Raw genomic sequence first — 24247 nt, 5'->3', positions numbered from 1 at the left:
GAGTCTACCTTGCTTCATCTTTCATGTTGCGTGTTGCTTCCAGTTTGGTTGGTCATAATTTCAAAAAGCGCTTGCGGTAAGCGGGTCCGATTGAAAGAAGAGAGTGAAGAGAAGAATTGTGTTAGAAAGAACAAGATTAAAACGCGACTTACAAATATGAAGTAATTTATCTTAAAGCTTTAAGTCGAGACGGGGATACAGTCGCAAATGGACTCGTGCAAAAGTGGGAAATGTGAAACATAAAAGGAACGACACGACCAAATAGAGGTAAAAGTGGAAATCTATTTCATTTTACAAAAAGGATAACTTGCATTTTCTATGAGCGATTTTAGAGTATTTTACTGAAGGGTAACGAGAATAAACAACTTGGAGCAGATATCGCGATTTACAATTACACAAAAAAAAATCCTCTATTAGCTCTATCATTTTGTATTGATTATAAACTCTATTCTTTTTGTTTTTGCAAAACCTGCTATGCAAAAATTGTGTTCAATTCACGCAAAGATGTACGAGTATATACATAACAGGTTTTCCAGAGTCAACAATAATCCGTTCTTTTAATGTAGGTATTTAACTGTCATACTTTATAGTATACACAGTTAAATCTAATACAACTACATCATACATATAAAGTTTTATGTAAATTGTTAGAACAGTCGCGATAGTATAGCGACAACAACAAAAATATTACTGCTTTTTAAGTTCCAACACGAGGAATGTCCTATTTTCAGTATTTTTCATAACCCAACAAAAAATCGAGCAAGCCATTCCGAAGCTTTAAAATATAAAAATGCAAATTAAACTTTTTAATTAAGACTTATTTCAAACCCGTCACCAGGACAACCAATTACCAAACTTCAAATTTAAATCTCGGCGTTCGTAAATTATTTCACGTTTCATCCATAAAATTTAGAGGAATTTTCAGCACATGTTAACAACCATATATTAGATTAGGACGGAAAAATAAATAAAAAATCTCTCGAGTTGTCCTTTGTCAGGGTAATGGACGTGTTGAAATCGTTGGGAGGTGATGTTGGAGAATTACCGATATACCGAAGGACATTTGCGCTATGCCATCTCATCGACCAAAAAATGCCTGGAAACAATTTTACCCTTGATAGGCAATGGGATCGTATGTATTCAAGTGGAAGAGAAGCGGGGACATCTTCGACATAAAAGTAAATAAGTAAAAGTTTGAAATCTCGTGGGAGAGGTTGTTACTGGTTCGGTTGTATAAGCGGCCATGCGTTAGACAGCACCAGCAACAACACGGAAAACGAGTTGCTCAAAATATGAAAATTCCGAGAAGAGAAAATCGGTCAGAGACTGAAAACTAAGGGCAATTGCTATTCAGACGGTGCGACCGAGGAGATTAGAATCGGTTAAGTTTAGTGAGAAATTTATACCTTGATGTTGATCGATACAGTTCAAATGGAATTTAATGAACGTATAGACGTAAAAGGAGAAAGAAAAATTGACAAAGAAACGAAAAAATTGGCAGATCTAATAAGGAAAAACAGCACGTTTTTCCTTTTTACAATGACTGAACACCAAAACAAACTAAGAACAGGTAAAAGAAAAATTCTCGTTTTTGATAATATGGATAGGATAGAACTTTTTGTGATTAATGTCATGTCAATGTTTAGACGGTCAATTATATAATTCTTGATTACAATGTTCGACGAAACTGAAATATAAATTTCCGTTTACTTTGAGATATCCGTCCCTAAAATATAATTCCATTTTCCAAATTTTAGTTCAAATCTTTCCCAGCCCCATCCGAATCAATTATTTAAATGACTCTCACGTATACATTTCGGAAAATTTGATTTGCATGTCTGAGGAATAAGAAACAACAGAACGGAGCAAACACATCAATATTAATTTTTCAAAAACAAGATGTTTTGCTTAATAAGTTTATATAATCCTTTTTATATTTAAAGTGTTTTTAAGAAAAATAATAAAATTTTAAGAATACTACACAAGAAAAATATAAAAACGCTAAAGACGTTAGCATATAATTAATTCCACAAATAAAGTGCAGCTAAAAAAAAAGGTCTCAGCAAATTTATAATAACATTGAATAGTATATTCATAACAAATTTCAACCAAAGTTCCATCAACCTATGACAATTGAAGCTTTTCATGGTAAAAGAAAACAACAATTTTGGTGGAGGCGCCGGGAAAACATCTAAAATATAATTACATTGCAAAATAGGTACACATTTACCAAAAGTTCACAACCAACTACTTAAACATAATTTTTTTGTTTAATCAATATACAGGGCTTTCATTTCAAAAGGATTCAGTCTCAATAACTTTTGACATTGAGTAAATGGATTTTTAAGCAAAAACCGGTCGATTAGGATCCCGAGGGGGAAGTTGAAAACCAACATTAGTTACATTTTAAGTTTCATCCCCTAGTCGCTAGCCACCCCTACTTTAAAATTTTAAATGGCACCCCCTACTTTTTAGAACGTTTTCGGAAAGAGAAAAAAATCAGCGTCTCTAAATGTAAAAGAAAAAATTTTTTGTCGATTTGTTTTTCAGTTAGGGGTGGTTTAATTTTTGAAATTTTTAGTCCTAGTATATTATACTAAATACTGACAACACAAAATTCATATATTTGACATTTTAAAATTGTGTCTTAAAAAATAAACCGGTAAAGAAACTGTAATAAACGGTCCCAGGTGAAAAAGAATACTTAAGTGAAAGCGTATTGTGAAAAGAAAGCAAAAGGTTTAATTTTTGGAAATGGGTGGATCGTGTGCTCGGTGCGGGGGCCTACTTTCTAATTCAATTCAATAAAATTCAATCACAAAGTGTAGCTTAGGGCCCAAAGATCATTGATTTGACCATCACTTCGTAAATACATTTAAATAGTGTAGCAGAGAACATTTTTAATAAAATAGAATGTTACGAGGTGCTTATTTGTTCTTCTTGTAACACTGTAGTTCTTGTTCGTAATCTAGAGCTGCAGTTAATTAAAAAATGCAGTTTGAAAAATGCAGTAAATCTGAAATTTGTCACTGTCACGTGTCAAATATATTTTGTGTTATCAGTATTCAGTATCATACAAAGCGGCACATTCAAAGGTTGACTTTATTTAAAAGCCAACTTGATCCTTCAATCATTTATGAACACCCTGTATAACATTATTACATAAAGTTTGTTTTTTAATTATATGCGTGTGGAGCAATTAATAATTCGAAAGAAGTACCAAATAGCTATCCTTTTTTCAACATTTGTAAACAGCCTTATTGCTCTCTCGCTACGTATTTGCGTAAGGTGGGTTGCAAAATTTATCTCACTTCAATAAATGCGATTAAAGTAACACAGAGCTAATAACGTACATCAAAAATGTGTCTTACCGTCACGTAGGTCATTTGTTATTAGGGAAAACTATTTTGAGACTAATATTTATACCCTCTATATCATCATAATAATCGTAATTCAATTCCTATAAAAATCCTAATGCCAAGAAGTAGCTTTAATTTTTGACTTCAGTACCAAAATGTCAGAAGCTGTCTAATGTCAAAACAGACGGAGGACATGTCATGTTCTTAATTCACACTACCCTCACCAGCAATTCATTAAAATATAAACTTTACCTTATTTGGCTTATTTTAATCGTAACTAATTTAGTTGGTTTTTGTTTTTATAACATAAAGTCGTGTTACGATTTATTTCTTAATAGGGACCATCAATTTTGAGAAGACGTAAAGAGACCATATTTATTTATTTAGATTTTTCGACAAGCAAACACTATTGTGTCGTAAATACACAAAAAATTGATATGATAAGAAAACACTGGATTTCAAAGTTGTTTTTGCGCACATCTCGTTAAAAACAAATTAAAACTTGCAACAGTAAATAAAAACCTTCCAGACTTAAATAAACACGACGAAAAAGAGAAAAAGGAAAACGAGCCGTCACTGATATATGTTTCCTATCAGAACGAATCAGCAGTTATCGATTTCTGCAAGGGAGAGGGAAGCTTAACTGATTCTATGCCGAGACTCAGATGCAAGGATGGTCTCAGATGGCTAAGAAAATGGGAATAATGGTGCAGTCGGTCAACATCGTAAACTACTTCTTAAGCAGTTGCTGTTGATTGGTTGTTACGCGCGCTGGAGGAAACTTTGTTTTCTTTTAATGGGAAAAATAAATGGAAGGTTTTATATTTTTTGCCACTCCGCTCGGTCCCTGCGACCTCCCCAAATGTATTACTAATCAAATTAAAGAAATCCATCCGCTTTTTTTCTTCTCCCTTGAATGGACTCCGGTAATTCACCGAAGAGGAGAGGAACACTTTGCTATCGACAAAATTAAATTAATTCGTCGATTAATCCCGACTGAAATGGAAAATAGCTAAAAATGGCTGAAACACTAAACAAGTTAAAAGCTTTTGTCGTCATTTGTTTTGATAACAAGTAAGTTTTACTTTTCTCTTCAACACTGTAGCTGTTGCTACTTTTTCTTTACAAGCAAAAAACTTTTGACAAAAATAAATGCAGTTTTTATTTTTTTCCTTGAATTGGTCAAATAACAGAACATTAAAACAATTTTTTTTCTGTGTGTGGCGCGTCAATAGTCCTTTTGATTAATCTTAATTAAAAGTTAAAAGTTGACCATAAATGTTGGAGTTACTAGTGGTGGTATATTTTATTTAAATTCTAAATTATTACCCTAGTCATTATATTACGCTGAATTTTAGTTGTATGTACAAGGATAAAATTATGTCAGTTTAGGCACTTAATTGTGTTTTTTTTTCGAATAATTTTTCAACAAATCCTTTCGAAAAACAGCTTGTGTGCATTAGCGCTCTCGACTCCATAATCAACTCTTTTTGGCAAAAACTCTCTGCTTTTCGCTGCTCAAATCGCCCTCTTGCTTTTAATCCGGCAGATTGATTTTATAATGGGGTAATTCGAGTTTGTTGTTTTCATTCAAAGCTTCTGTAAATGCAACAAACTGTTATATTATCCCTGTTTATAGCCTCCGAATAACGTGTTAATTGTGATAGGTGAGAGTCGCCTTCAACTTGAACGTAATTGTATAGCAACGGCGGCCGTAGAGTATCAAAGAACAAAATACATGAGCCAGCAAAATATAAGAAAAATAGCGTCTTTGTTGTGGTAGAATCGAATTTTCCGATTATGTAATATTCAACAGTTTGTGGCATGAAGAGTCGGAGCTAGAGTAGCAACGAATTATAAACAGTCTCGAGGACTTTTGAGTAACACTCTAAGAATGATTGAGTGCTCCAACAAGCACTTGATTGTTTGCAAAGGACTAAGCAAATGTTACATCAACACGCAGTCCATAATCGATTGTAGGAACGCCACGTGAAAATATTGTCTTTGTGAAAAACGGAATGTTTGATGGAAAAAGAAGCACTTCCTGCTGAAGGTGATTTGTCTTCGTCGTCTGCGGTTCAGGCAAGGATTAACTTTGATTTACGCGCTTCAACTGTTTTCCGACAAAAATACTCGCATGCACCTTGTAGGCTAATTAATTCCTATCAGACCAGAGAGAGTACACAGATTGAATTAGCGATCATTGGACGACGACTGAGTCGCTGTTTACACGGCGCACAGAACACAAATCTGAATATGCTAATTTAATTGCATATAGGGCTGCAGAAACTTCGCTTGATGCGACGACGCTTTACATACTATGCAACGGAATGGTTCTCACGAACAACATTTACACATATTCTTATTCATAATCGGGCTGAAACTATTCAATTCTAGCTCGACTTCTTTTGAAAACACCTGGGATCTACCATGATTGGAATATGTCATAAATGTAAATTGTACGAATAAGAATAGTAATAACAGTAGACAGTAAAATCGACTTAGATTTCCACTTCAGCTACCTTGTTATTATTTCTAGGTAATTATTCTAATTTTGATTAAAAGTACTCGTACATTTTTTTTACACTTAAACTGTTTTCAGTTTTTTGATACAAAGAATTTGAATAGAATTTTGTTTTAAGTGTACAATTTACTGTAACAATACAAAAATCTTTTGCGTATATGTAATTAATGTATGTAATTAATGTAATCTTGCATATAGGTATGTAATGTAATTAATTAATTACATTAACTAGTCTTAAGTTTTTTTTGAAAATATAGTTAGTGATATGTTTTTTTTTTTGTTAAACATTTGATCAAAACAAATAAATGATACTAGTACTATAGCGTTTCTCACTTTATTATTTTTATTAGTAGGTACCTAATTGACGAATTTTGGGAATGTTTTATCTAGTAAATTTCCTGGAAAACCTGCTCCACAGTCAATGTTTACTACTTTAGTGAAAGAAAGCAATAATATTTTTCTGTGCTCTAGAAAAACTATTTCCCTGGCTATATCCTTACTTGTTCTTTAAAAGCCAAATAATTGTTTTCTAAAAAACAAACTGAAAACTCAACTTAAAGTTAACTTAATTCTAATTAAGATCTCATTTATTTTGCTTTCCGAACGTCATATTAATCACAGCATTAAAATTTGATATAAATATATATTTAAGTTGGATGTTTATAAACGACATATGACTTACATTAAATAATAATGTAATTAATAGCATAGGTTGTAATTTTATACTTATCAAACCACGAGTTCACTAGGAATAAACACTTAAATGAAACGAATGTAAATACAAAAACTGCTTCCAGAATAGAAGTTAAATCCACTGTAACCAATTTTGCTAGAATCAAAAATATATCCCCAATTCCTAAGAAAAATAGAAAGCTTAAACTGATAAACTTTGTAAAGTTATATTTGGGAATAGCATTACAAAAAAAAGTATATTATCTAATAGTATAAAATAGTATATTCAGATGGAAAGAAAACAGCAACACAATGATTATCAAGATTTTCAAAAATATTGATTGATTTAACTAGTGAATAACTAATGTCGTTTATAGTGCCCATATAATGTCGAATGCTGATAATCTACACCTCTCCAGAAGCAAGCGAAAGACAAGACAAGAAAGAGATAACATTAGTAAATGTCATAGTAAATCTCAGGTAAAAGTGACAAAACGCTTAGGCGAAAAAACAGTGTTTTTACCCCATGCCTGAAAGATAAAACTTTCACTTGTATCATTTAGTGATTTAGTCATAAAAACTGACGTTTGTGGATAAACAGATTAGTTGTTTATTTCTAAATAACAAGCTGTATTAATCATAACTTCTAAAAGTGGTAAATTTCAATTAAAAACAACAAAAACAGTTTATAAACAGTACCTATACTCACTCGGAGTATAACATAAGTCGTATATAAAATATAAGTCGCAATAAGTCATAATTGTTTCTCAAATACCTAGTTCATTATTATTACCGTTATCTGTTCCAATTTGTCGCATTTCTAATGTTATTCCGCCCCAAGGCAATTCTTAACAATTGTCTTCATAAAACAGAAACTTTACCAAGAAACCATTAAAATAATTATGTTGTTAAGAGTTTTCATCATTGTCATTGTGAATAACCATCCATGTTTCGAATTCTTTCGTGAAATTTTTCAGTGTAAAACTTGCCTCGATCGAATACCGTCGATAAGTGCTCTGTTATAATGCAAGCCATGTTTAGTCAAGAATGCGGCATATAAGAGTTGACATTCACATTTGACTCTTTTCACACAGGATCTGCGAATCCGTCCGCCGCTCCGGTAGAGGAATTGAAATCTCACTAAGGTTATTTATTCCATCGCTGTTCACATCTCGTGCCTGGATTTATACAGACAAAAAAAGAGCTGCGCGTGTGTTTGTTTAAAAGAACGTGCGATTGTCAGGTAGAAGTGTGATTATCCTGAGCCGGCGATGCCATTTGGGGAAATTGCCGGACGATGTACACCTGAGCCTTTTATGCGATCAAAGGCCGCCGTTACAACACCCTAAACAAGATTAATAAATAAAATTCATTTTGTTGGACGACGAAAGTTGTGTTAGTATGTTTTACTCGACGGACATGTAATCCTGTGTAACGAGATTATCTCCGCCTACCACTGTAGGGTAATCGATTGTAACACATCAATTTACAGATATATCCCATTTTAGACGGACGAGACCAAACCCCGCAATCCTCGCGATTAACTGGACAAAACGGACATACTCGTACTTACTTACAAACTATAGAGGATGTTTCAGAACTCACGTCCCATCAGAGAAAAATTCCAAGTAAGATAAAATACAGAGCGCCCAGAAATGTGATAGCAGACCTTTTTTATGCATGGCAACGTCGCTACCTAAATTAAGATAAATAAATTTCTAGAATTGTCAAACGTAAAATTTAGGTATTATTGAAAATATTCAAATTGACCCCCATTATGCTCAATGCTTAACTGAACCCTTCCAGCAACATCTCGACAAATTTTAGTGCATAAATCGGGAGCAAAGATTGTTCGGAAAATGACTTTTGAAAAAATTAAAAAATGAATCTTGCAAGATTGAACAAATTTGGCTTTTCAAAAGTGCCATCTTGTGACACTTTGTGTAAAAGTTGCTACCACATTTTTGTGCGCTCTGTACTAGGGAAAAAATGTTTAAAAAATTCTACCATCTTGGATAAATTCAAATTACAATTTCTGTATTACTCTAACCTTAATTAATTGTATAATCATATAATAATATATTACGTGACAAAAGTTGTAAAAACCATATTACGTACAAGTGGAAGAGTTGCATACGTGCAACCAAAGGGAGTGAGAAATACCACGAGTACGTAATTACTTACAGTTCGAGTTTTGTACTATACTTGATCTACGACCACAGACAACTTTTTTGTTTATGTATTTCGTTTTAACTCTTTTGATAATGCAAAATGTAATTTACATTTTGTAGTAATATACTCGTAGCTGAAATTTAAAAGTATTAGCCGAGAAATGATGTATTTTATTGACTATTGCCCTCAGAAAATTTAAAATTTATTTAAAATCAGATAAGAGTATCATGTGCAATACTCAGGTATTTAGTGTTTACTTCAGAGATAATTGTTGTTACCTTTAGAAATACGTATGAGTATGATGAGTTGAAAACAATAATCAGCAATGACAGTAGCAAATTCGAAAACAAACAATCTGATCTGAATAATGTACAACTAATTGTACAATTTCGACATTTTACGTACGACAATTTGTAGGGACACTCTTACTTAGTTTATTCGTTGTATGTAATTCATCGTTTATTGTAATGGTCGTAGATAAAATAAATATATAAATAAATATATAAATGTAATAAACTTGTTTACAAATAGAAATAAAACGATTTTTCAAGTGTTTATAATGAACAGTGTGACTAAAATGTCAAGAATTTGATTGCTAATCCAACAGCTTTTAGTTAAGAAACAGATTTTTTAACTATAGTAGTAGAATATCGTGTTCTAATCAAACTGTCATTTTATTAATAATATATACTTTTAGACAATTGGGAAAATATTTTTATATATTTATTTGTTACAAGCTGTTAGAAGAGTAAACAAAGAAGCTATATTATGAATTGTAACATTATTTATGGCTTTTATAGCCAGTGTTTTTGTGCTTTTATTAAACAAACATGAAAAAGCATATACAAGATCATCGGTAACAATAAATAGAAACAAAAAGAGTCAAATTTCAAATAAAAATGTCACAAAAGAATTAGATAAAATATTTGTTTCACCATTTTTTCCATGATTACAGTGCCTTGTATTATAATATTGTATTATAAAGCTGTTCTGCCAAATGTTACTACACTTAATTTGAATTTCATTTTCTTTGTGTTATTTTTTATTTATAACTGAACTGTTAGAGAACCTCTTATTAAATAATTAAATTGACGAAAAAAATTGAAGCAACTAAAAAAAAAGCAGTGGGCATTATGCAAATAAGTAAGTACACGAGTTAGGTAACTACAGAGGGCAATGTTTATAGGAGACACAGCTGTTCTCTCCCACCAACCTAATGCAGTCCTCCTTTAAAGCAGCTTAAAGCTTGTATTAACCAAGCTCATGTATTATTCGGAAGCTCTTAAATGCGTAGGCGGCAACTCTTAAGAGCAGTTTGTGATTACATACTATGTAAGAACGGTAATTGAAGAGATATTCGGTGCAAGTTTACTCGGCAACTTGCTACTTATTAATTATTACTTTTCAGACATGACGCTGCTCTTGTCGAAATTCCACTAGACCTTTTACAGAAGAACAAACAATTTTTTACTTGAGCCAGTTTTGTGTAAGTATTAGTGTTCTTTTCTATTCTGGCGTCAGATATTTATTCAGCCTAGTTCTAGGGGCGCATTTACCTAATTTTTATTAGCAGCGACCCACTTTTGCAATTATTCTCCATAAATCAGAAGCCGGCTGGGAGAAGAACGAGTGCAAGAGGGAGAAAGAGAAGACAAGTATAGTTTTGGAGCGGAAGCAATACAATTAAGGCGTACGACCCCAGTTATCTACCCTTTATATAAGAGAGCCTAAGGGTGTCTTATCTCTGTAGCGCCTATTTACAATACAAGATAATGTAACGTGAAGGAGATAGCAAAGATGGACGCTGACGCAAGCACATAACTGAAATTCAGCTTCGTTTTTCACGACAATCTCTGATTATCCTCTTTGTGTTTGCTGTTTTCTACGCGGATGACAGATCAAACGCACCTGGGCCCTTAAGCTCAAATTAACATCGCCGGAGTTGCAAAACTGAACAGGGGGACCCTCGGGGATTTACGTCAAAAGCCCGCCCTCGACTTATGATTTAGGAGAATTGCGTATTTTATTTGCAAATTGACTTGTTGGAAGGACGGTGGAGAAACACTAAAGCTTGTTTTGACAATAAATGGCCGGAGCCAAAATGGCCACCTTAAAAGACATAAATCTTGAAATTAATGTTTGCACAAAATATGCCTTCCGCAAAGCTTAATATACAGGGACATTTTTTTAACTCTAAACATAGCCTTATACATATTCAGTTTAAAAAAAAACACAGATTAATCCATTGCCCTTATTCAATGATAGTCGTATCGTATGACAAGACACACAGAAAAATTACAGGCAGATAGAATATTTAAATACTTCATAGTAAAAAATGAAGATGTAGCAAAAAAATTTGCCGAAAACCATAATTTGAAATAATAAACAGATCAGAAATTTTTGCTTCCCCTCATGTTTTCAACATTTTTTGCAAACGCTGCCTATTCAATTAAAGATAAAAAAAGGATAAAGGACAAATTGGTAGAGAACTGATTTTCCTTTAAAAAAATTCCGCGACACCATACCTCTATTTTCAATGATTTCAGCCCTATAAACAGTCAAAGATGCTTTAGCGGCAAAAATGTTTCCCTTGTACCGGTGGTGGCGTGTCTTAGGTACACGTACGTGGTCGGTTCACAACACACTTATATCAACGCCAACTATGACGCCAAATTTAAATAAACACCCATTACTTTTTCTAATACTTTTTCTGTTAGTATTTTTGATATAAAACGGATGGCCAAAAATGAGAAACAAAACATTTTTTGTTGTAAGTTAAATTAATCTTTGCTACAAAACAATGATAAAAAAATTAAGAAAATGTGATTAATTACACAAAACGTTACATAAAAATTCAAATAACCTTGAAAAATGTCTAAAATCTTGCACCGACTTAAACAATTTGTTGTTCTGGTGATTATACAGGGTGCGCCAGAACTCGCGCCCCAAAGAAAATTGTCAAGTAAGGTAAGATACCAGGAACATGGAAAAAATGTTTAAAAAATTCTATCTGTCAAAAAAATTTGATTTGACATTTATTTTTGACATTTGACATTTTTTTATGTCTATTTAATGTCTATTTATGTATATTTAATACTCATGTTCTTGTATATCTTTTTTTTACAATTATTTAGTAGAGGTACAATAATTTTCCCAATAAAAGCCACAAATAACATTGTACAGAATTACAATTTAGTATACAGCTTCCTTGTTTGCTCTTTTAATAGCCTAGAGCAAAAAACTTGGAAAATTATTTTTCTAACAGAAATAATTTAAATAAATAAAATATTCATTGATCATTAGATATAAAGAAACAAGCTAGACACTGACTTTTCCCAGGATTCTTGTTCATTTAGCAGTAAAATTTCGCTTTCGATATCACTATACAATACCAGTAATAATTTTGGCGTTGTTTAATAATTTGAAAACTTTTAGGAAGCTTCACAGATCCTCTCCTATAGCAGCTTGCTCGATATCATTTTGAACATTTCCCTCGAGATCGGTGTTCTTTGTGTCCCGTTGGCTGTTTTCGAGCAAGATAAGATGCAAAGGTGGCAAATTATCCTGTTTTTATTAGAGTTCCGTGCCGGTGTAAGCATCAAGGAGTGCGTGTCTTTGTCATGTGCTCGCATCGAAGGATTTGAAGGCATTACTCCATAATTCTGAATTATGTTGTTCCTTGTTCGTTTCGAGCTGCTCGTCCCTCTGGTGTAATTAAATCGATGGTGATTTACACATTTATTAAAAATAACTTGGCGTTGTTCCAACAACAAACAGGGTTGTCGATGGCGTACTTTTGTTTAGGAATTGAATAATGCACTACATGTATAAACACATAAATTTTAAAAAGAACCACCGATATTACGAGCTGATAAAGCTCAATCCACCCTTCATTTCCCCAGCATTGTTCTCTCATATATTTTATATTAAACTAGCTCTTTCATCGTTGAAGTCTCGAGCAAAAAGCTCGTTATTTTTAACAGCACTCGTCTACGTATTACATTATATATTCCGGGGGAAGAACGCTAATAATTTGCTGTGAGCGTTTTACGTGGGCTCCGTTAAAAAACAAATTCGCAATTAGCACAATAGACACGATGAAAAACGCCCTTTTTACCGGAAAAACGCTCGGCCATGAGTAATTGCGCCCATCGGGCAAAAACCTCCAACCGCGCTTATAATCATAGACATTTTGTCAGGAATACAAACGGCGAAATTTGTCACGATGGCCCATTTACGTCAAACGATATAAGTAAAAAGCGACGAGCTTTTTGTAAACACACACACACTGGGATTTGTATGTAACGCGATATCGCTAATATAAGAAAGTCATTAGCACTTGAATGTAAACTGACCGAGTTAGCGTCAACAAGTTTGTGCAAACAATACGAGCGCTTGCTCCAGCTAAAGAGCTTTTCCAGGCAGGTGAAGTGCTGCCGCCAACCCCATGCAGCCGATTGATGTGTTTGTGTCGGTCTCACTCGGCTTTACACTTGCCTGGATTAATGTAAATTGAAAATTTGATGGCTGCCGGACCGTGAAAGCCAAACATTAGCCCAAATGCTCACTGCGCGTCGAGGGCCGGTCTTTTCATAATTAGAAAATCGAAGCGTCATTCTTGTGCAAGCAAATTTCTGGGTTTAACACACCGCTCAACTTCTCTATTCAACTCATTACAATATTAGCAATGTGATGAGTAAACACACCAACATAACCATTAGTAGATTCTCAGATTGATTCAACAAACAGTTGGTTATTACTCTCTGAAACTTTAGAATCTGCATTCAACAAATAGCTTTTAGCACACATTAAAAAATCTGATCTAAATGATCTGCATATCAAGTATTTTGAAGATTAGCATTTTACTTTTCCTAGTATTTTATAAATGTTTATTGATTCCAGTAATTAAATAAAGTTAGTCCTTTCTCGCTTATTCCTTAAAATCGTTTGTAAATTATAATGTAATATTAATATTTAATAAAAAAAAAATCAAGTTTCAAATATACCAGGAAAGTTCAAAGTATTCTCGGTATCAGCAAGAAGAAAAAGAGAATATAATAACTTTAATATTTTATATTTTTCAGTATAATCTCAATATGAAAAAAATCCGTTTCACCATATCACTATTTTCAATGGTTTAGGTTTAAATTGCTTCTTATAGACACGCCACCATCGATACAAGCGAAACGTTTCTGTCTTGAACGCATCTTTAACTGGCTGTAGGCCTGAAATCGTTGAAGATAGAGCTATAGTGAGTAGTGAGTAGTAGCCTATTTTAAAGCAAATTTAATTTTCTACAAATTTACACTGTTTTACTATCTTTAATCGCATATGCAGCGTTTTCAAAAAAAGTCGAAAATATCAGGCAATACAAAAACTTTTGTCCACGTTTTTTTTAATTATTATTTTGGACAAAATTTTTGTTATAACATCATTTCTTATTGTAAAGTATTTAAATAAAGCATTTTTTTTATTTCGTTTCTCTTAAATACCTTTACATCATCGAATGATACCCAATGGATTGACTTAGTTTTTTTTTTAATTGACCATAGGGCTATGTTCAGCAATATAAAAAGCTCATTGTATACAAGTCTGTGCACTGGAACATATCTATGAAATGTATTTAACCATTATCTCTTTTATGCGATAAAGCAAAGTTTCTGAAAACTGAAGTGAAAAATGAAACAAAGGCAAAGTAGATGCAAATGTCTTCAAGTTGAAATGTATACGGAAGTTGTAAAAGATTCAAACGCGCCTCCAAAAATATTTCATCGTTATGCAAGGTTTCAGCTTATGCCTTATCACATCTTTAAATTTTAAAAACAAACGCAACCATCTAATAATAAGTCAGCATTTACCGTCGTGCCCCTCTGAACCGTAGAAACGTAGAAGCGATAACTCGCCCCTTGCTGAAACAACAACGATAACGCTAAATATTTAATAATCTGGCAACTTCTGGCCGTAGTCGTCATATTTTTATGTTTATGCCGCCGCAAAATACACAGACGTGGCGCATCTTAATTCTGACATGTAAATGAGAAGCATTAAAGGCCGTGTGCATATCCCTCCCGTCGACGTTGAATTTAGACGTAAAATTTTATATACACATAAACTGTCTAAATTAACTCCATAAAAGCCGAAAAAGTTGGAAAATTGTTTCGGTCGTTATTCTATTTTAGAAGTTTAAATTAAGGGCGGCGATTACGACAAAAATAATGGAGTGCTTCAAGGTACCCCTTAACCGTAATATATTTTTAAGGGTACCTACCGGTTAAATGCTCGCTGTTGACATGATTAAGGCAGATGCATGCACGGACGGAGACTTTGATAATAGCACCGGTGGTGCTCTTGTTCACGACACGCCCGTTGTGCAGGCAACCATTTAAACTTTAATGTCAAAAACTTGTTTGAACAACTGGGAATTATCCTACTACTTTAACACAAGTGCGCACTTTTTGCAGAATATTCAACAAAACTTTGCTAAAAATGTACAGCAAACCAGCAGAACAAACGAGAAAAAACAACACGCGTCACCTAAAAATCTCTTTCATTCAGCGACAAAAGGTAATATACAGGATGTTTCAGAAATCGCGTTCTAGAGCAAAATGACAAGGAACATAAAATACCAGAAACATGGAAAAAAAAGTTTAATTCTTAATTTCAACGTTAAACATAGTTACAATTCAGGATACATCTTCTTTCTTTTCTCTTCTAACAGCCTACAACAAAAAAACATGTAAAATTATTTTTCGAATAGAAATAAATAAGGTCAAAATGCAAACTTTAAACCCCCATAATTTCGAAATTTTATAGACAGAATTTGTTAAATATTTTTTATCTGCAAACGTCACAAAAGTGACCACTTTTATGACTAAATGACACAGGTAAAAGTTTTACTTTTCAGACATGGAGTAAAAACACTATTTTTACGCCTAGGCGTTTTCACTTTTACTTGACACTTACTTTGACATTTGTCTGACTGTTGTCTCTTTCTTGTCCCTTTCGCTTTTTCAGCATTTTCTGGAGAGGTACAAGGTAGATTATCAGCATTCGACATATTGCACTATAAACTACACCAGTTATTCACCAGTTAAATCAATCAACACTTTCGAAATCTCAACACAAATTCCGAAACGGATGCGTGACGTTTGTTACGATTTTATTGCAAAGCGTCCTGATTATTGAGGTGATTTACTTGATTATTGGTGTGATGCTCTTTTCTCTCTATCTGAATCGTTTGCGGATAAAATAGTATATGTTATTTGGAGTAAAAGTGAGTTTATGTGGCTCAGCTGAATCCATTTGCCTCACTCCGTTCGGCAAAATGAACGTTCAGCTTCGCCACATAAACAATCACTTTTACTCCTAATAACATAATCTACTATTATGTTCCTGCTATCTTATCTTACTTGGCATTTTTATCTGGGGCGCGCGTTTTGGAACATGCTGTATTACATAACAATCGCATTAAAAATACTTGATATTTATTGCCAAATCAAAAAAAAATATCCCACTTACTGTCCTGGATACTTGACGGAATTTTGTTGTTAAATTCTTTTTTAAATTAATATTTTTTAAAAATTCATCTTTTGATAACTTAATAATATTGCGATCATATTTTCATTCAATATTTGTTTAAAATTGCCGGTAGCATTGCATTTTTTGAGAATAAGCTCCGCGTATCGAAACAATGCGATTTTCCATTCAGATTTGACAGAAATACTAGACTAACATTTACATTTTCTACTCTATGTTTGTCGTTGAAACATTCAACAACTTTCAAATATCGAAGTTTATCAATTTCCGCCAAGATATTGGGGATGATGGAAATAGTAAGATGCAAACTCCGACAATATTGGTATATATTTCCAAGATTTTTAGAAAAGTGCTGAACAGCTTTAACGTATTTCAAATTTCTGATTGAAAAAAGACGCCAAAGTTGCTTTTGAATGCTTAGCGTTATTAAAAAAACTAAATATAAATACGAGTATATACTTGGTAGGTAAATAAAACTAAATAACATCACTAATAAATTATAATTTAAAAAAGATAAAATATGGTCACTTAACTCGATGATACTAAATTTTAATTGACTATTTTTGTTTTAATTGTTACAAATAACAACAAATAACTTAATACCTAATAATTTTAGCTGGATTGTCCAAGTTTCTTTAGTTCGCTATTATTTTAAAACAAACCACTAGTAATAGAAACATAGAGTTGCGCAAATATACAGGGTGCACCAGAACTCGCGCCCCAGAGAAAAATGTCATATAAGGTATAAGATACCAGGAACATGGAAAAAATTTTTAAAAAATTTTATCTATAAAAATTTCGAAGTTATGAGGGTTTAAAGTTTGCTCTTTGACTCTATTTATTTCTGTTTAAAAAATAATTTTCCAAGATTTTTTGCTATAGGCTATTAAAAGAGGAAACAAGGAAGCTATATCCTAAATTGTGACTCTGTTCAATGTTATTTGTGGCTTTTATTGCCATTTTTTTGTCCCTTTACTAAATAATTGTAAAAAAACATATACAAGATCATCAGTATCACTAAATAGATATAAATAAGTGTCAAGTGTCAAATGTCAAAAATATATGTCAAAATTTTTTGTCAGATAGAATTTTTTAAACATTTTTTTCATGTTCCTGGTATCTTACCTTACTTGAAAATTTTCTCTGGGGCGCGAGTTCTGGCGCACCCTGTATATGCATAAATATTCTAACCTTTGTGCCCAAAAAAATTATCAGTTGTTTCCACGCGTCATTTCAGTCAGTTGTAATCGCGCTTTCGGGTGAATTGTGCACATCAATTTGAAATCAAATTGTAAATCAAGTCATTATGGCCAACTACTTAAACACCGAATTGATTACTGTACGGGCATCACTTCCAAGAGCGATTTTCACTAAATGTTTGGACATAGATCATTGAAGATCACCTAATTGTTTACGCTGTTTACGTTTCAAAGTTTTTTCTTATGTATGGATGTAAATCTAGTATTAAGACATAGACGGAGACTGGTTTTCAGCCTCAACTCATTTTTAATTTTAACTCAAAAATGACGTGCTTTCGGCAAAAGTTGTAAATAGAAAAGTCGATTCTCTTGACAAGTTCTATTAGTAGTTAAAATATTTGCTCACAATCCGCGAACACCCTGTGTTTATGGATTTATCTGTGTTTGCTAAAAAGATATTTGACCCAGTTTGATGAACTGCATAATAACAAAAAACTTTTTTTGGAATATCTATTGTCAACATTTCATAGTTTTTGTTCAATTCGAAATAATAAAAACTTTTCGTTTTGTTAGTCTGATTAAGACTGCGTCTGTCTCGCATCGACAAATCACTCCACTTACTTGGAAGAAACAATACAAGTTGGATAGGCGGTCAACCTCCTGTCGAACGTTGAAAGAAAATATCGCGTTTGGTTGAGAAGTAGCGGTGGAAGTCTTGTGATTTATGATCGAAGTCAGATTTCCCGATTTTTATTCGAGCCAACAAACAGAGTTCCTTTTATATATTTTAGGAGCAGAAACCGAAAAGTCCTATTAAGGAAAAGTTTAAAAGATTGATTCGAGAAGTCACCATGGACTACTCGAAATGCAGTCGCTCAGAAACAAGTCTCGATCATAAATTTTTATCCGGTCCTGGCGGTCGTGTGTTGATTCCAAAACACGTCAATAAATTATAGATAAATGGCCCTTCTCTTCTGTATAATTGAAGTTATTTGGGTCACGTTCCTTGTGGATGCACACATGTGCAAGTGTCACCGAATCAAACTTCTTGTTGCCGCAAGGGGAGAACTCTCGCGGGGATATTAATCAGGAAACTTACCGCATTGACAGCTGTCATGTCCTTAGGTGCGGGTTCAGACTCTGCTAGGCTGTCGCTCTGCAACAAAAGTGATCAAATTAGCTATTTATTACGTGGGGGACATCCAGAAAAAAGACTATGATAGCACACCATACACCAGTGGCAGATCTATCACAAATGATTGTACCTAACTTTTTGTTAAAAATAGATTTGTATAAAGAATAAATAAGTTTGTTTGAAGAACTAAAAAAGAAACAAAATTATGTATTTTAAATTTTATATTACGATTTCTTGGCAGAAAATACTCCTGTGAAATAGTAAATAAACATTTATGGTAAAACATCCTGTGTAATGATAATACCAAATAAAACTAATTATCGCGTTTATTTCTTCATAATGTCTGATTGTCACTAATGTAAACCTAATAATAATTCTTCACAACTTTTGAGTCACAGATTTCTACAGTTGCGCCGCTGTTTAGGCATACGTGTGGAAAGTTTTTCGCTAAACAATCCTCGTTATTTTTATTGCTCGAAGCCCGGAATTCTAACTGGAACATTTCAGACACAAGTTTTGAACTGCTGAACTTTTATATTGTTACAGCTTTCAGTTATTGACTCCCGTCTATTAGTTTTCGAAATATCCAGCCCTGAAAAACACTTTTGTTTGTACTGCTCGAGCAAACAAAAACGCAGAGAATTTACAACGATCGATAATAAAATTAATTTACACGCCGACGGCTGGTACCTGAGTTTCAATTAAATCAGACAACATTTACAAGGTTAATTAATATTTAGAATACATCTTAAATATGGTAATAAATACTACTTTATGAATATTCTGGGTGTTGGGTCGTGACGAATGGTTTTTCTCCCCGCTCATATCTTCCCTTATTTAACCTGGATGATTTTAATGGGAGTGGTAATCAAGCCCCATGCATTTAAATTAAATCTCTGTCGCAATTAACCTGTTTGAATGATGAATAAGCCATGGCGGGTAGAGTATTCCGTCTTATTTCAGTCACGGACGAAGAGAATCTTCCTGGATTTTTTTCAAAGCTGAGGGGAGAAGCAAATTTTTACACAAAGTTTTCAATTGAATTTGCTGTCGCCACGGGCCTATTTTTAGTACTGCAAAAGTGATTCTGTGAACACCTAAACGAATTCACTTTGAAAGTACATGAATAGAAAGACAGACTTTCACATCAACGTTGCTAAGGCCACCAACACCGACGTCTTCATTATATACCAAAAGCCTCTCGGGGGTAGCCGCCATTTTTTTCTAATTTAATTAAAATGTTGCCACCCTTAAATAAGTTTTACCTATTAATTTAAGCCGAAAGCTAAATTGTGTTGAAACAAACAACATGAAATTACAACAGTGTTTGACAAAGATAATTACTCCACTTGTTAATTAAAGTTGACAAATAAGAACACATTCCTCATTCAAATAGACGACACATTTTTTTATTTTATTAGCTAAGTAAACTAAAGTTATTTATTTCAAATAGGTAAGTATATGCTTCATGTTTAAATAATATTTTCTCAAAAATTATTTTTCCGTAACAGTGGCAAATTTCTAGGGTCTTTAAAAAATTGAAACGGCTTTACTAGAAGAAAATATTAAGTTTTAAGATAAGGTTTTATAAGACTGATTGCCTAACTAGATGAATTCAAGTTTCGAAAAGCAAAAATCGTAGTGGATTCTCATACAGATTTCTCCACTTTTCACATATTAAAGGCAAAGGACATCATTTTCTGATAATTATTGGCTATTGGCGCTGTCAACCTTATTAAAAAGAAAACTGTTGCTAACATTTAAAGTGAAATTACTTTTTTAACGCCCTTTACATGACCAATAGTGAAGAAAGTAGTATACGATGATGAATCCTTCTATGTGCCAATTTTTTGTCAGTGAATTTCAATTAAATTATTAGAAGATTTGGTCATTTTTCAGTACTCCTTTTGCTTGTATGTACATACATCTCTTTGCCGCGGAAGTATCGGTCAAATGAGTTAAATTTATTTTTGGTTATCATGTCAATAACGGCTCATTTGTATCACAAATGATTTCAGTGGTTTCGCTCCCTAATTACCACGACATTAAGTAGCTGAAGTCTTTTGAAATTACACTAAATAATCAAATCAGATCAGTACGGTAACAGTTTTTGCTCTGAACTGAAATCCACGCGCAATCTGAGAGGTCATCTCGAGTTTAATAATGCCCAAATTACAAACACCTGATGCAGGAATTTAATATACCTGAGCCGTATTCAAGAACTAATGTCTGTTAATATTCAGACAGATAATACAAGTTGATTAAATAATACATTCACAGGAGAGAGTGAATTTGTAACACCATCGTATCGCAAGATCAAAATAGATCGTGAAAATTTCGATCATAAGATGGTATTTACAGAAGATGACAAAAACACGTAAAGGATGTTAATTAATTCAAAAAGTTTTACGTACGTCATAAATAGAGATATACTTCTTTTCGCAAAATATCAAGTATTAGAAGTACGTAAGCATTAACTTTGATGGTATTTCTTTTCAGTTTTGTTTAAAATGGTCTTCACTTAATTGAAAGCCATTTAATATAATTAAAAATATTTATACTGTCAGACAGAAAATGTTTGTATAAAGTTATGCGATAAAATCCCTTTAATCTATTTTAATTTTGCAATGTCACATTTCCATTTAGAAGTATGTATAAGAAATAACTCAAATTATTTCTTTATCTAACGGTTAAGCGACTTTAGTAGATTTTGTGCTATATTGAGTCAGTGTCATCGTTATTTTCCTTGCATCGAGCATGCACAAAGCACTTATTCCGCTCCCAACAATAAACGTAACCTTTTTAAACGATTTAAGTTCTCCCAAAGCACAAGAGCTTGATGTTGCTCGAAACAAACTGAACGTTTACTTTATTTGGGCAATTTTTATTACAGGTAACCTACGTAGTATAATAAGAGTACCACATTATAAGGAACAAACGAAAATAAAGAAAAGTAATTTATTACAAAAGAAATTAATTTTAAATCTTCTGTGATTTTTTCGAAATCATAGTTTTCACCCATGGTTCTAATTATAAGTAATAAAAAAAGGATTATGTTCTAACAAAAATCGATCCAGGAAAAAAAAGAAACAACACGCATCAGGAATATCAGCAATGGATTTATCTACTGGGGTATCACATAGCAGATCGTGGGGTGAGAAGTTGGTACTTCTAAGGCGTGTGCAAGACCGATAAGCCGATTGAGCCGTGGTCGCTACGCAACAAGGAGATACCTGCCTGCGAAGGTGTGCAGAAAGGACAAGGTGCCGAAGCGATAAAGCTACACCAGCACATACACGCCGCAGGGAAAAAAGCATTCTGTGTTATGGTAATACATATGCAAACACGTCGGGTCACGCAAGCAATATTACGACAACATAACACGGGGGAAAAATCCGTGAGGGATTTTTTTTTTAAATTGGAACCTGACAAAGAACTTGTCACTATCAGAGATTTCACGCAAGTAATGAGAGCAATTCGATGTTTCAGGCGCGTTTTTTCACAATTTAATGACGATGGGCCTAAAATAACGTTATTGATACACCTGACCCGATTTTTGAAGCCTTTGAGAAGTGTTTGCGGTTGAAATGAGGCAAATATTACTTTTCTCGCACAATTTGTGTGGTGGTTGGAGCTTTAGAATTTCTTCGCGTCAGTTCTATTTAAAGTTCTACGTGCCAATAGGAGTATGGATACAGTTGACAATCATATTTTATGTATAATACACCCACTGTTAGATTTATTTTATTAAATTCGAGTGAAAGCAAGTTTCTGAATGTAACGATGCTCATACATTAGGCTGAAACTTTGTGGAAATAGTATAGCTTAAATTCTGTAGTAGCTAGCAAAACTTTATGAAGATGGTTTTAGAATGAGGTTTGTTTCTTGTAAAACATTGGTCGATAAAATTTTAGCAGACATCCTACTTTCATGAAAATTGTTCTAGCGTTTTCAGTCATTCTAATGCGATAATAATTTCCCAATTGTTTCTAAGTATCTTTCATAAAAAACGCTGTACTATATTTTTTTAAGAAAGTGTTCACAGAAATAATGATTAATATCCTTAAATTGGATTGGACGCGTAGTCCATTAATCACTAATCAGTCTAGTTTAAATGATTTAGGTAATTTTGAAAGTTGATGAATTTTTTACTTGTGTTCTTTTGACCAGAGTTTTAAATCTTTTCTTTTCTTTTTGTGCAATACTCTATATAAAAAAATACTCTATATAAAAAATTTTGTTTGGCGCTGTAATACGAGTAGCGATCACATAATACCAGATAATAATTATAATAATTGTTACAAATTTAAATTTACGAAAGCATAAATAACTTGTTTTTTAGATGCTACCTTCCCATTTTAATTAATAAAATTTGCTACTATGAAATTGGCTATCCGATGCTTTCACATCTTTCCCATCATATTTATTTTTTAGGTACAAGTTTATATTCAAGTATTTTGTAAATCCAACAGCGCAATCTAAACTTTTCCCGTTTTGGCCATCTTTTCTTAAGCGAAATTAGTGAAATTACAAATACAACATAATAGCATAATTAGTCAATGTTTAGTTTACAATAATTTAAAATTGTAATTTCACTTATTTTATTAAAAAAATTGCGTTGCTTAACCCCTCGGGTTATATGCGACGGCTTATACATTATCTTAAATACATTATACATGCCGTATCAATACGTTACACAGGTTAAGATTTCATAGTATTAGATTAATTCTATCAGACAATTTTATTTAATTTGTTTAAAACGTAAAATTGGATCACAACACTGAGAACATGTTTAAGGCCTTAAGTTATAAATAAAATTACACACAATAAATTAAACTAAATACAATGGTCAGCACCCATTGTAAATGAAAACAGGAAAAGAAAGTACAAACAGTGTGTATCCTCAAAAATTCAGTAGACGCAACCCACGTTTTACTTACATAAATATATTTCATTTAACCATTTCCTCTCACAGTGGAAAATAACACACTCATTCCAAAAGTCGGGCAAATATTTCGTTGAAAATGTAGTGGGTAAGGAATTTAAAATTTACAACTTTCAGTAAATAGGATAAAACATTTCTTTCCCGCCCAGTGTAAAAAAGTACCGTTCACAATTTGTTTATTAAATTACTGAATTTAATTAATTATCTTGTGTGCTGACACTCTGCAGCATGTACAAGTTTTGTGCGTAATGTTTATGAATCGAGTACATAAGCGGCTAAAATAGTTTAATGTTTAATTTTTTTACATGACTTCGTCGCTTGCTTTAGTTGCCGAGCTAAATTTTAGTGATTAGTCGGCAACAAAACGGTATAATTCCTCGATATCGATATCATCAGGCGATGATCATCAGCCGGAAGAAAAGTAATTAATTTCCGGGACGAATCGTTATCGTCTCAGGCATTAAATCAAAGCTCGGTCTTGGTTTTCACCTAGTTCGTTCGGCTGGCTGTCGTCTTCGAAATAAATCGACCTTTGGGAATGCCATGAGCATTTCTTTATTCGATAAACGTACTCGAAAATGTACTTGTGCAGCATGCCAAATATTGTTTCAGCACGACGCATTTGCTCCATAAAAAAAGCTGAACTGGGAAGTTCAGTTTTAATTAAACTTGATTAAACATAAAAGTTGACTTATTGAGAGACGG

General features: G+C 33.0%; 1 protein-coding gene across 6 annotated transcripts in view; it reads right to left on the bottom strand.

Annotated features, from left to right (window-relative positions):
* The window catches only part of LOC123012213, a 161709-nt gene that overhangs the window by 102619 nt on the left and 34843 nt on the right, over positions 1–24247 (bottom strand). For all 6 annotated transcript variants that reach the window (XM_044410088.1, XM_044410089.1, XM_044410086.1 and 3 more), the window contains exon 2: positions 18562–18618. In XM_044410088.1, the coding sequence (XP_044266023.1) occupies positions 18562–18579 (18 nt within the window). In that variant the 5' untranslated portion in view covers positions 18580–18618. The remainder of the gene's footprint in view (positions 1–18561; positions 18619–24247) is intronic.

Source organism: Tribolium madens, unplaced genomic scaffold (assembly GCF_015345945.1).
Source record: "Tribolium madens isolate multiple individuals breed KSU strain unplaced genomic scaffold, Tmad_KSU_1.1 Scaffold_91;HRSCAF=231;Tcas5.2_LG7, whole genome shotgun sequence".
NCBI classification, from domain to species: domain Eukaryota; kingdom Metazoa; phylum Arthropoda; class Insecta; order Coleoptera; family Tenebrionidae; genus Tribolium; species Tribolium madens.
The sequence above is the reverse complement of the archived record's forward strand: the minus strand, read 5'-3'. Positions and strand labels throughout refer to the sequence as shown.